At 49.8% G+C, this 13,336-nt stretch overlaps 1 protein-coding gene across 5 annotated transcripts in view; it reads left to right on the top strand.

Moving 5' to 3' along the window:
- The window catches only part of CAPRIN2 (caprin family member 2), an 857,580-nt gene that overhangs the window by 698,084 nt on the left and 146,160 nt on the right, over positions 1-13,336 (top strand). For 4 of the 5 annotated variants that reach the window (XM_078673768.1, XM_078673767.1, XM_078673766.1 and 1 more), the window contains one exon: positions 12,474-12,537. The exons of the other annotated variant lie outside the window; for it this stretch is intronic. In XM_078673768.1, the coding sequence (XP_078529894.1) occupies positions 12,474-12,537 (64 nt within the window). The remainder of the gene's footprint in view (positions 1-12,473; positions 12,538-13,336) is intronic. 5 annotated transcript variants of the gene reach the window in all.

Genomic DNA, 13,336 nt, shown 5'->3' with positions numbered 1-13,336 from the left:
AAGAACTAGACAGTGAATAAATGAGTTTTTAAAAGCTTACGGAAGCGAAGAAGACTCGATTCCGCGCGTAAGTACAGAGGCAGAGAATTCCATAGCATGGCCACATTTACAGAGAATCTTCTCCCCCCAGTTCTTGCCTTCTTTACCCTCGCAACCTGCAGCAAGTGTTGATGGTCCGAGCGAAGGGAACGAGAGGCCTTATACGGCTGAACCATATCCCCCAGGATAGGTGGACCATTCCCCTGCAAGATTTTATGGGCCACACAGAGCGACTTAAATTTCACCCTGTCTCTGACAGGGAGCCAGTGTAGCGCCTTCAATGCAGGGCGAGCAGACTGACACCTTGGAAGGCCCGTCAGGAGCCTGGCGGCCGCATTCTGCACTTGTTGCAGTTTATTCAGGGTAGATTCTGGCGCACCCAAGAACAGCGCGTTGCTGAAGTCCAACTGCGAGATGAGCCCCTGAATAAGTAACCTCCTGGAAGCCACAGGAAGGAGGGGTAAGATCTTCCGGGCTGATCGAAGCAGGCCAAAACACACGCCAGCAGTCTTTTTAGCATGTGTTTTAAAAGAAAGGTCCTGCTCGAGCCACACCCCCAGGCTCTTGATCTCCTGCTTGGGGGTGGGTGCTGGTCCCAAACAGATAGGCCAGCTGCTGGGAGATAAAGATGGAAAAGAATTCCCCAGCAGCATCAATTCCGTTTTGGAGCCGTTAAGCTTGAGGGCTGAGCTGCACATCCACGTGAAGATCTTATCCAGACACGTGTGCAGCCGGTCGGGATGGTGAGCCGACTGGGAAAGGCCAACCACCAACTGGGTATCATCAGCGTAGCTGATGATCTTGATACCCAGAGGCCGTACCACACTCTCCAGGGGGGCCATATAGACGTTGAATAAGGTAGGGCTCAACGATGAGCCCTGTGGCACACCACACTGGAGAGGTAGCGGAGATGATTTCTCGTGGCCTTCCCACACCTCAAACGACCGGCCTTCCAAAAACGAAGCGAACCACTTGAGGGCCATCCCGGAGACCCCCACCCTCGACAGCCGCTGGAGAAGCACCTGATGGTCTACGGTATCAAAAGCAGCACTAAGGTCCAGGAGGATCACTGCCACCGATCCCCCTGAATCCAAAATGCTTCTCGCATTCTCCACAACTGCCAGCAGGGCAGTATCGGTCCCCTGACCAGGGCGGAAGCCCGTCTGGGAATCGCCCAAAAGGGAGTTGGCCTCCAAGATAGCCCATGGCCTATTGGACAGCTTTTCACCCTCTGATTTCACCCCATTATAGAAAGTACACCAGCAGATCACACTGTTCACAATTAGATTGTCAGATTCACAACGAACAAGTTACTTAACTTTGGTAACGATATATCTGTAAGAAACAGTAGTTAGTATTAGATTCCTTACCTTAGAATATCCCCAGGTGTCAGACTGGATACGGAAATTTTTGCATAGTAGTACCCTTGGGCATCGGTAGGAGTCGTCTGCGGGTCCGTAGTCGGCGTCGTTTGCGCCGGGATGACGTCGCCGGAGTACTTAGACGCTGCCCTCGCGCACTGACGTCAGTTCTTATACACAGCTTTTCCGCACCAGAAACGCAGAGCCATGTTAAAATCCAACACTGGTGCCATTGAAACTAGGGCCCTGAAAGGGGATGACCTTAACCCCAGATATCGGTTCGCAGAACGGGGTGGATGGGTGGGGCGGTAAGGAATCTAATGCGAACTACTGTTTCTTACTGATATATCGTTTCCGAAGGTAAGTAACTTGTTCATCTGAAAGAAACAGGTTAGTATTAGATTCATTACCTTAGAATAGATACCCCAGAAATACCAACCCTGGTGGTGGGTCTGTGAACCAATAATCACACCAGAAAGTCCAGGAGGACGGAACGGCCAAAGAAGCCATCCCTCCGGACTTGGCTGTCCAGGCAGTAGTGTCTTGCGAATGTGTGCAGCGAGGCCCACGTAGCTGCCTGACAGATGTCCTGCAAGGGGACTCCCCATCTCAGGGCAGTGGAAGCCGCCGTGGCACAAGTGGAATGGGCCCTCAGCCCAACAGTAGGTTCCTTCTTAGCCAAGGAGTAGCATGCCTTGATACACAACACGACCCACCGAGAGATGGTCCGCTTGTGCACCGCCTGTCCCTTCTTAGCGCACACGTAACCAACAAAGAGTTGGTCATCCACCCGGAACTGGCGTGTGCGATCCAGATAAAACGAGAGCGCACGTTTTGGGTCCAGACGGTGGAGCCTCTATTCCTCTTTCGAGGGATGCGTAGGCGGAAAGAAGGTGGGCAAGGTGGTGTACTGCCCGATGTGGAAGGCTGTGACTACCTTGGGCAGGAAAGAGGGTCGCGTCCGCAACACAACTTTTTCCGGATGGACAGAAAGGAAAGGAAGATGTGAAGAAAGGGCCTGGAGCTCACTCACTCTCCTGGCAGAAGTGATGGCAACCAGGAAAGCAGTCTTCAGAGTAAGAAGGCGGAGAGGCCAGTTATGAAGTGGCTCAAAGGGAGCGCACATCAGATAAGTGAGTACAAGGTTCAAGTCCCACTGAGGCATCACGAATGGAACAGGAGGGAACATTTGTGTGATGCCCTTCAAAAACCTATTTACAATTGTGGACTTGAACAAAGATGGCTGATCAGGGAGCCTTAAAAAGGCTGAAAGGGCAGAAAGGTAGCCCTTGATAGTGCCCAGAGCAGAGTCCTACTGGGCAAGAGAAAGAAGGAAGAGGAGAACCTCAGAAAGAGGGGCAGAGAGGATCCACAGTCTTTGCTGTGCACCATGCCACAAATCTGTTCCACCTGCAGGCGTATACCGACTATGTGGAGGGACGCCTGGCTGCGAGAATCACAGTACAAACTTCAGGAGGCAAGTCAAATGGCCTCAACTGTCGCCGCTCAATCTCCAAGCATGGAGGTGGAGACTGGACTGGTTCGGGTGGAGGACCGTCCCCTGCTGCTGCGACAGAAGGTCCTCCTGAAGAGGCAGACTAATCGGGGGTTTGACAGACATACTGAGTAGCTCGGGATACCAGTACCTTCGCGCCCACTCCGAAGCCACAAGGATGACTTGGGCCCAGTCGCGCTTGATCTCCTTCAGCACTCTGGGCAGAAGTGGTATAGGCGGAAAGGCGTACAACAGACCGCAACTCCACTCGCGTCAAAGCGTCTCCGAGCGAGTGCCGCCTTGGAAATTCCAACGCGCAGAACTGATGACGTTGCGCGTTCTCTTCGGTGGCGAATAGATCTAACCAAGGCTCTCCCCACTGCAGAAAGAGGCCTTGCGCCACGTCAGAGTTCAGATGCCATTCGTGATCCATCATGCACAGTCTGCTGAGTTCATCTGCCCTGGCGTCCAGAGAACCTGCCAGGTGTTGAACCACCAGGGTAACGCCCTGATGTTCCAGCCACTGCTAGAGACGCAGAGCCTCCTGGCAGAGGGTCCACGACCCCACCCGCCCTGTTTATTGCAGTACCACATGGCGGTGGTGTTGTCCATGAACACCTGCACTACACTCCCCCGGACAGAGGGGAGGAATGCCTTCAGTGCTAGACGAATCGCCCTCCGCTCCAGAAGGTTGATATGGAGCCGGGACTCCGCCGGAGACCAGAGGCCTCTGATCTCCGCCACTCCCATGTGGCCTCCCCAACCGAGGAGGGACGCGTCCGTCACAACTATGTGCTCCGGTTGGGGTAGGGAGAGGGATCTGCCGCTGACCCAATCGCAGTCCGTGAGCAACCACTGCAGCTGTCTCGCAGTGCCCTCCGAGATCAGGACATGGTCGGACAGCTTGCCCTGATGCTGGGCCCACTGAAACTTCAGTTCCCACTGCAGAGGCCGCATCCGCCACCTGGCGTGATGCACCAGAAGGATGCAGGAGGCCATCGGCCCCAGAAGCCGCAGCGTCAACCTGACAGACCCGGGATAAAGGCTGAAAGATTGGAATCAGAGCCTGAATATCCCGAACCCGCTGCTCGGGAGGATAAACCTGAAACTGCGCCGAGTCGAGAACCGCTCCGATGAAGAGGCGCTTCTGAGAGGGACACAGGTGTGACTTCGGCACATTGATGGAAAACCCCAGCTGGTGCAGGAGGTCTGCCGTCGTCTGGAGGTGGCTGACGACTGTCTGGGGCAAGCCCGCCTTCAACAACCAGTTGTCGAGGTAGGGGAAGACTGAAACCCCTAACCTGCGCAGATGAACTGCGACCACCGCCATCACCTTCGGGAACACCCGTGGGGTGCTGGTAAGGCCGAAGGGGAGCACGGTAAACTGAAAGTGCTCGTGGCCTACCGTGAACCGCAGGTAGTGCCGGTGGGCCGGCTGGACGGGGATGTGAAAATATGCATCCTGCAAGTCCAACGCTACCATCCGGTCTCCTGGGTCCAGGGCAACTAAGACAGTGTTCCGTAGGACCAAGATAAAGCATAGGCCCTCTTTGCCCTTCTTGGGTACCAGAAAGTAGTGGGAGTAACAACCACACCCTACTTCTGGCCCAAGAACGCGCTCGATGGCCCCCTTGGCCAAGAGGGCCGTAACTTCCTCTCATAGAAGTTTCAAGTGATCCCCCGATGCGCGCTGATATTGCGGTGGCATGGCTGGAGGGGTCGTCTCGAAGGGGAGGGAGTAGCCCCTTCGGACGATTTGCAGCACCCACCTGTCCGAAGTGACAGTGCGCCAGTGGAAGTGGTGATGGCGAACCCTGCCCCCACTGGCGTCACATGGGCCTGAAAGCACGGACTAGGAGGGCTTAGAGGCGGATGCTGCAGGGGAAGGTGTGGACTGGCCTCTCCCTTGTCCCCGACCGCCGCCACGGCGGTTTCCACTGCCGCCACCGCGCTTGATGTTAGGCTGCGGTGCGTGGTTGGCAGCACGTGTGGGAGCGACCCTTCCTTGGCCACGAAAGGAGCGAAAGGCACCCGTTTGCTGGCACGGGGCCGAGAGGCCCAAGGACTTTGCCGTAGCCCTGGTGTCCTTAAAGCGCTCAAGCGCATGGTCTGCCTTGTCGCCAAAGAGGCGACGGCCATCAAACGGCATGTCCATAAGGGTGTTTTGGACATCAGCAGAAAAGTTGGCGGACCTCAACCAGGCGTGGTGACGAATCTCCACCGTCGTTGCCATCACTCTGCCCAGTGAGTCCGTGGTATCCAGCCCACACCGGATAGAAAACCGTGCCGCATCTCGACCCTCTGCAAGGGCTTGGGCGAGTTTAGTCTGGACCTCCGCCGGACATTGTGGCAGCCCGTCCGCAACCGTATCCCACAGAGTGGGAGTAGCGGCCCAAGAGGCATGCGGTGTTGGCTGACAGCAGTCCCAAACTCAGGGAGGAGAATACCTTTTTACCGTATTGCTCATACCTTTTGGATTCCCGATCGGGCGGAGCTGTCGGGAATGCGGTCTGGGAGTTAGAGGCCTGGACGACCAGACTCTCGGGGGTAGGGTGGGAGGACAGGAAGCAAGGGTCACCCGGAGCAGGGCGGGCTGGCCACGTTCCTATCTACAGGCTGACCTGTAGCGGGCCTGGGCTAAGTGCCCAAAAGAACGTCCGTCAATGTCTCATTAAACGGCAACAGAGGCTCGGCCGAGTTTGACTGCAGTTTAAGGACCTCAGTGAGGAGGTTAGTCCTCACGGCCACGACGGGGAGCTCAAGGGCCAAGGCCTTTGCTGCCCTCATCAGCACCACACTGTAGGTAGCCCCCTCCTCGGAAGCCACGGTAGAAGGGGAGACAAAACCAGTGTCTGGCAAAGTGTCCAGACCACTGGCATCCCCAAGCTCACCTGCCCAGTCCTGCTGAGACTGACATTCTCGTGTCAGAGGATCCTCAGACCCCTCCCAATACTCCACGTCACCCATCTCCTGATAATCAGGGTTGTCAAAGGATGGGGCTGGTTCATTGAAGTAGAAATCTCCAAGCGACGGCGCCAAATCGAGGGAGGCATCGGGGATGGCGCCGCGCGGAGGCGGCGCCGGAGGTAGTCAGGTCGACCAGCAACAAACCGGATCCAGTGGGGCCCTGCGGTGCCGGGACCGAAGTCGCCGATGGAGTCGGGGCCGAAGCCCCCGACCCGCTGGGCCCGAAGGCGCCGCGGAACCCGACGGAGGAGAGCGCGACCTCATGGCCATGAGGAAGCGCTCGATCTCCTCCGGCGTCGCTTCCTGCCCAGGGACCGGTGGGTATGAAGCAGGCCGCGATGCCTGCAACTCCGATGGAGCCGCGTGGGTTGTCACCCGAACCCCCAGCCACATCGCGCGAGCGTCGGGGGAGTCGGAAGAGCGATGATGACTCTCGGAGCTATGGTGGCTCCGACTCCGCGACCGGTCCCTCGACCTCTGTCCGGACCGGGACGGCGCGGGGCCGACCGCCGGAGCTTGAGCGGCTTGCGGAACCGCTCCCGCCTAGCTTTGGTTGTCAGGGCTCGGCAGTCGGGACAGGCCTTGTCGTCGTGGTCGAAGCCCAGACAGTGAAGGCACCGGCGCTGGGGGTCGGTAACCAACATCAGTCGATCAGTCTTCGCAGGGTTTAAACCCGGGCATCCCTACCGGCACCGTCCGAGTCAAGTAGACTTTGAAAAGGATCAAAAATGATCGAAAAAGTTTGTTAAAAAATTGACTAAGGGTACAACTTTTTCCAGATCTGCGCTTGCTGGTGCGGAAAGAAGAACTGACAGCGCGCGAGGGAGGCGTGTAAGTACTCCGGCGACGTCATCCCGGCGCCAACGACGACGCCGACGACTGACGCGGAGCTGCAGACGACGCCTACCGACGCGCAAGGGTACTGCTACGCAAAAATTTCCGGATCCAGTCTGACGCCTGGGGATTTTCTAAGGTAAGTAATGTAATACTAACCTGTTTCTTTCAGATACTGTAATCTTCCATCCCCAGAGGGTAGCATTACATTTACTGTGTCCTCATTTAGGTCAAGCATTACATTGTTATGCCTTCCCCTTAAGGTCCAATAGTACATTTGGTAGGCCCTTTCCAAGGACAAAGCTTAGAACTGGTGTGCCCTCTGATATCACTCTTTGCATTTGGTATGCCCTATTGAAGTCAATCACTGGCGTGCCCTCAAAGTCCAACATTACATTTTGATGTGCCATAACTATGGGCAAACCATAATTCTGGTGTACCTTCACTGATGTCAAACTTGACACTTGATGTGTTTTTCCTAAAGTTGGAAATTACATTTGCTGCATTCTCAATGAGGCCAGGCTTTACATTTGATGTTTCCTCACTGAGGTCATATGTTGCATGTTGTATGTTCTCCTGTAGGTCAGCCAATATGTTTAGTGTACCCTCCTTGAAGTCAAATAATATATTGAGTGTTCTCATCATTGAAATCAAACATTACATTTTATTGTGTTCTGATATCGAACATCACATTAATTGTGTTCTCGTTACCCAAGTCAAACGATACATTTGCTACATGCATCCGTGTAGCCAGGCATTATATTTTGTGTCCTCTTGTAGGTTAGCCATTATATTTAGTGTGCCCTACCTGAAGTCAAATATTACTTGTGTCATCAGTGAGATCAGGTATCACTTTTTGTGTGCCCTGTCTGATGTCCAACATTACATTTAGTCTTTTCCCAATGCGGTCCGGTAATATCTTTGGTGCGTCCTTAATGTGGTTAGGTATTATAGTTGTAGTGCCCCTGCTGTATCCAGCTGATTCAGTCCTCACCTAGATCAGATAGTGTATTGTGTGTCCGCTCTGTAGTCATTTATTAAATTTAATGTTATGAATCCCTTTAGGCATTTTTCCTTTGAAGACTCACTATTCTTACTTTTTCATATGCAAGTCAAAGTATGCTGTGATTGTCAGGTGCTGAACTGTGTGACTGAGTACTCGTGGGCCACTAATTATTTATAACAGGAGTGCAATCTTGTGTAAATTCTGATAAGGCTATCAGTACCAGTTACCTCTTTATTCCCTGTGTCCCTCGTGCCAGCCATGTTTTTTCTATCGTGGGAGAGATGGTTCATACAGAAATGTGGACAGTTGCGAGCCAAAGGTATAGAAGATAATTTATTCAGCACTTTAATCTGCGCAATTCAACTGTACGCCACTCTACTGTACTCTATGCTAATGAACGCTATGCCACTACAATCTACATCACTCCACGCCACTCTATTCTGAAACACTGCACTCTACAATATGCCACTACCCTCTACTCCGCTCCACTCTACCCGGCTCCGCTCTGCCACTTCACTGTACTCTGAAAAGATCTACTCTGTGCCACTGCACTCTACACCACTGTGGTCCAATCCCCTCTAGTCTCGTCTGCACCACTTTACACACTATGGCATTGAACTCTGCCCCACTTCAATCTACCTTGCACCAATCTGCACTACTCACTTCACTCCACACCTATGCAGTCTACACCACTTTACTCAAAACCAATGCACTCTGCCACTGCACTGTACGCCAATTTATTCTGCACCACTGTACTTTATGCCACTTCACTCTAGACCCCTCAACTCCACTCCTCTATACTGTGACGCTCTACTCCATTCAACTCTGACACCACACTGTGCCACTCTGCAATACTACACTCTACTCCACGCTATACAAGTCCCTCTATGCCACATTACTCCACTCTGTTCTGTGACACACTACTCCACTCTGTCAATCTATGCCACTCCACACCACCAGACCCTACAACACTTTACTCCACTCGGTCATTCCACTCTCCTACACTACTCAACTTCTATTCCACTCCACGACCATCTAATCTACAACTTTACCCAACACTCTTTACACCATTCCACTCTGTTCTACACCGCTCCATGACACTCAATGCAACTCCACTCTGACACTTCTCTACGCCACTCAGCTCTACTCCGTAGTGGCTGCTGCCGAATGGGGGTGGTAAAGTGGGGCGGGGCAGCAGAGGGGAGGGATAAAAAAATTAAGAGTTTACTTGGATGCCTCCGCCTCTCCGTTCTCCTCTCTGGCAGCAGGAATCTTACATCTTCCCAGAATCCCCTAGCCAGTCATGACACTGCATTACAGCAGGGTTGTGATTGGTCTGAGCGCCGTGGTTCGGGTTCAGGCAGTGGCTGGGAGTACAGCCTGGTGGCAAATATCTAAGTGTACATGACCGTTTGGCTGGCCAAACAGTCATGTGCACTTGAGTGCTCACCACTACTCCTGCTCCTCTGTACCAGCCCAGCCCCGTCCCACCCCTAAACAGCTGAGCCACGGAAAAATAGTGATAATAACAATGCATTATCATTTTATATTTGCCTTCTTAACTCATCAGTGAGCAGTGGGGTGACGCCCCTCCACCTCAGCGGAGAAGTCGCTTCTGTCTCTTCCACTCCCTTCACGACACAACACTCTACACCACTCCACGACACCCCACTTGGCTCCACTCCAAGCCACTCAGCTCTACACCACTTCATGAGTCTCCACGTCGCTCCGTAACACTCCACTGTATTTGACTTTGACACTTCAATCCACGCCACTTTTACCGAACTAACATTTAGCCATGCTGGTGTACGACATGGCTAAGACATATTGGCAAAGCCACTAGCTCTTGCATAGACGAGACATATTGGCTTTGCCAATGCTTTTTTCGTTTTGTGAGGTAAATACTCTTTAATAAGAATGAGAAACAATAGAAGCAATGTATTTTGAAGTTTCCCTCAAACAATAAATAGACCCTTAACCAACAGGTGGGCAAATGTCTGTATTGAAGCCTTATTGATATGTTTTCTAGCACTTCATATAATAATATAATTAACTGACAAGTAAGCTACAACTTCTTTTTAATGGGCGATTATTCCACTGACTTGGCTTAGAGTTTAAAGGACGGTGGCCGCTAATCTCCAGTAACTAAATACAGGGCAGTATGTAATGCTGTACTACAATGTAGTTTTGGTGTTTGGGTTTGACTTGTAGATCTGGCATCTGCATTTGAAACGAGCATTGGGAAAGCCAGTAGGTCTCAGCAATGCCAGAGCTATTGGCCTTGTCAATGTCTTTTAGCCCTGTTATCTAGCAGCACATCAGTTGGGTTGTATGTTACAATGCTCTCAGTTGCAACGCATGCCTTTTCGAAGCATGTGTTACAACGGAATGCTTTTTCAACGCATAACCTTTACCACGAATATTGCTTTACCACACATACCTTTACAATGATTTTCGTTGTAAATGTATGCATGGGAAGGTAATACTCTTTGTAAAGGTTATACACTTTACGTGACTCCCCATACCCAATCCTTCTTATATTTACCCCTGCCCTTAACCCTCAATCCTTTTATATATTTTTTTATAATACTAAAATTCCCCTTACCTCTTTACGTCATCTCCTCCATCTTCCATGGTGATGACGTCCTACATCGTAAAGAGGAACCAGAAGTTTCTTTGTTTCCTCTTAAACAACGCCAATTGCCTGTACATCTCGACGTGACTTCAGGTGAGTTTTATTTGGGGGGGGGGGGGGGGACCCCTCCAAGCCACCTTTTTCCCCACGTTTTTTTTTGGTGGGGGTGGAGAGGTGGAGACCCCCCTAAACCCCCCCAGCCCCCTTTTTCACTTTACCACACATGCCTTTACTACGTATCTCGTAGTTAAGGTACGCATGGTAAAGGCTTTCGTGGTAACGGCTGCGTTGTAGTGGCTGTTTCCCATCAGTTGTAAAGCATAGCTAAAACTCACAAAATAGCACTATTCTGTGGCAAGCGCAGGAAAAGTGAATGTTTTTTTTTGTATGAGGAGCCCTCATAAAAGAACATCAATATGCTAGACATCTGTCATCACCCTTTCTGCAGTAAGGAATGAACATCCAATTACTAAACGTTAAAAAAATGAAGACAAAGAATTATGACACTTGTGTCGTAAGTGATACATATATACATTGTGACAGTGGTTTATATTTCGGTAAACACTGTTCTGCACAAGACGGCAGTTTATTGCCTTTTTGAAAACAAACCTTTACAGTGAGAGTTACTAAACATTAAGGAACCAGAGACAAAGTATGACAAATATACGAAAACAATCAATGTCCTAAGTGATGCATATTTACATCATGGCAGGACCTATTTTGGTAAAAGTTGTGCTGCACAAACAACGTAAATATATTGCTGTTTTGAAAACATAACCTTTACAATTGGAGGCAACAATATTGCGGACCTTGGGTCAGATGTGTGAAACAAAGGACCTGCACACACAATTGAGGCACTGTGAAGTTCTCTGTTGAAGCCGACTGACTAGATTCTGTTCAGAAGCAGTCATTTGTTAAATGAACTCTCCAGACACTGCGTTTGCATTTTCAAACCCACATATTCACGAAGTGCGCCATGCAAAGTAAGATGACGACAACCAACACATTTATTTCTGTCTGTATATTTTGTGAGTCTCTTGCTGGCATCCCAATGGTCAGCACTGACGATTCCTTGTTTGAGATGGGGGTCGTGTTCATTCATGATATTCCCTGCACCGGATAGGACTCAAATACTCCACTGTATCCGCAGGTCAAAAAATTAGTTCTAATTTCCAAAAAGCAGGCATGGAATGGCTTGAATTAGCATTCATCAGAATGCTTAAATATGCAAATGATGGAGTCAGCCTGCATTAGTGACATTTTTCATGTCATAAAATGTATCAAAGCTGTCTGAGAAAAATGTCACAGATGCCCTCGGAAAACAGTGACATTTGACGTCTGTCTTTGAATGCACAGCAGATGTGATGAAATGAGAGCAAGATTTGCAGGCCGGATTACAGAAACGGCGCTCTGAGCGAGTGAAAACACGAGCGCTCATGTGAAGTGCTCAAAATCAAATAAAGTAGGTCCTAAAACAGTGGCTGAAATGGGAGCAATGGATGGACAGTAGTAATTGTTCCAGGCTTTCGATGAGAGCTAAACAAAGGAAGAGGCATGAAGCATGAACAAATGGGGAGAAAGAGAAGGAAAGCAACAATGGAGCCAGCAAATGGAAAGCCTATGGATGGGCTGAAGCCCACAATGTATTACACATCTTCGAGACCGCGCATGCGCTGTCTAGCCGAGACCTAAAAATGGTCTCCATGGCAAGTTAAGGAGATTCTGAAATGCATCATAAATACACAACAGCTGCATGTATTAGGAACTTTAGCAGCATTAAACCGGCATACAACCTGAAACTGAAGAACTTGTTGTCACATTTGTGATCGTTTTTCGTGTTCGTTATGCACAGTTTTTTTGGCTTATGCTGGATGGCCGTTTGGTGTTATAATCTCTTCTTGTGCTGTGGTCTTTTCTTGGTGGCATCCTTTGTTTAAAAAAAAAAAGAAAAAACGTTTAAGCCAAATTTACCATTCAGACTACAGAAAGTTTTGGAGCAGATAATTTAACCGTTCGAATTCTGATCACCTTAAATTGCATGTGTGTATGTATATATATTTATATACGAGATCATGTTACGAAAAAAATCCACTGCCGAATTGCATGATTACAAAAATACATACTATTGTTTTGTAGGATGGAAGTTACCAACAGGGCTATAAACGTGCAACATCTGGTGGGCAGCGACCAAATTCAAGAGGTAACGATGATCTTATCTTAAATCTGTTACTGCTATATTTTGTATTTTTTACTTTTAATACTTTGTGCTTAAATCCAGTATCACAACCTGTAGAAGAATGATGATTCCAGGTAAATGCTGCAGTTCTAGCTTCCCATCACCCGAAGCTATATCATGAACTATCCTTCACTGCATCGCAAACTGATGTGCAAAAACGAGTGAAATGCAATGCATATGAATAGACTAAGTTCTAGAAATGTGTGCTTCCACAAGGATCAACATCTCAACGTATAGGCACACTTACAGGAGCCATGGTTTGCTATACTAAGTTGCCTGGACTCTGTATGCTTCTAGAACTGTCTGGTATTGCATTGGTTACCAATTTGGCTATTTCAAAATGGACCTTCGATGGTCCGTCTTACTTCATGTCTTGCTAATCCAGCTGCCTCCTCCTGTACAGCTAGCAGGAGGTAGATTTGCTAGGGTGGAGGAGATTAATATTGCTAAGAAAAAATGATTCATATACGTAGAGGGGGGGGGGGGACTGGCAATTCTTTGTAAAGCTTCTCTGTCCTGTACTATAAAAGCTCTGTCTGAGGCCTCGGACCCCTTTGAGGCTCTGTACTTTTCTATTCTCTGCTCTCCTTCGGTTTCCTTTACAGGTATCCTTATTTATAGACCGCCGGGTCCTAGAGTCAGTTTCAGCTGTGAGCTCTTTAGAATTTTAGAACCCTATTTTGGTAAACTTCACCTCACCATTCTAGGGGATCTAAATTTTCATTTGGATGATCTGGGGGCTAAAGACACTTCCACGCTGCTT

Source organism: Lissotriton helveticus, chromosome 1_1 (genome assembly GCF_964261635.1).
Source record: "Lissotriton helveticus chromosome 1_1, aLisHel1.1, whole genome shotgun sequence".
In the NCBI taxonomy this organism is placed as follows: Eukaryota; Metazoa; Chordata; class Amphibia; order Caudata; family Salamandridae; genus Lissotriton; species Lissotriton helveticus.
The sequence above is the reverse complement of the archived record's forward strand: the minus strand, read 5'-3'. Positions and strand labels throughout refer to the sequence as shown.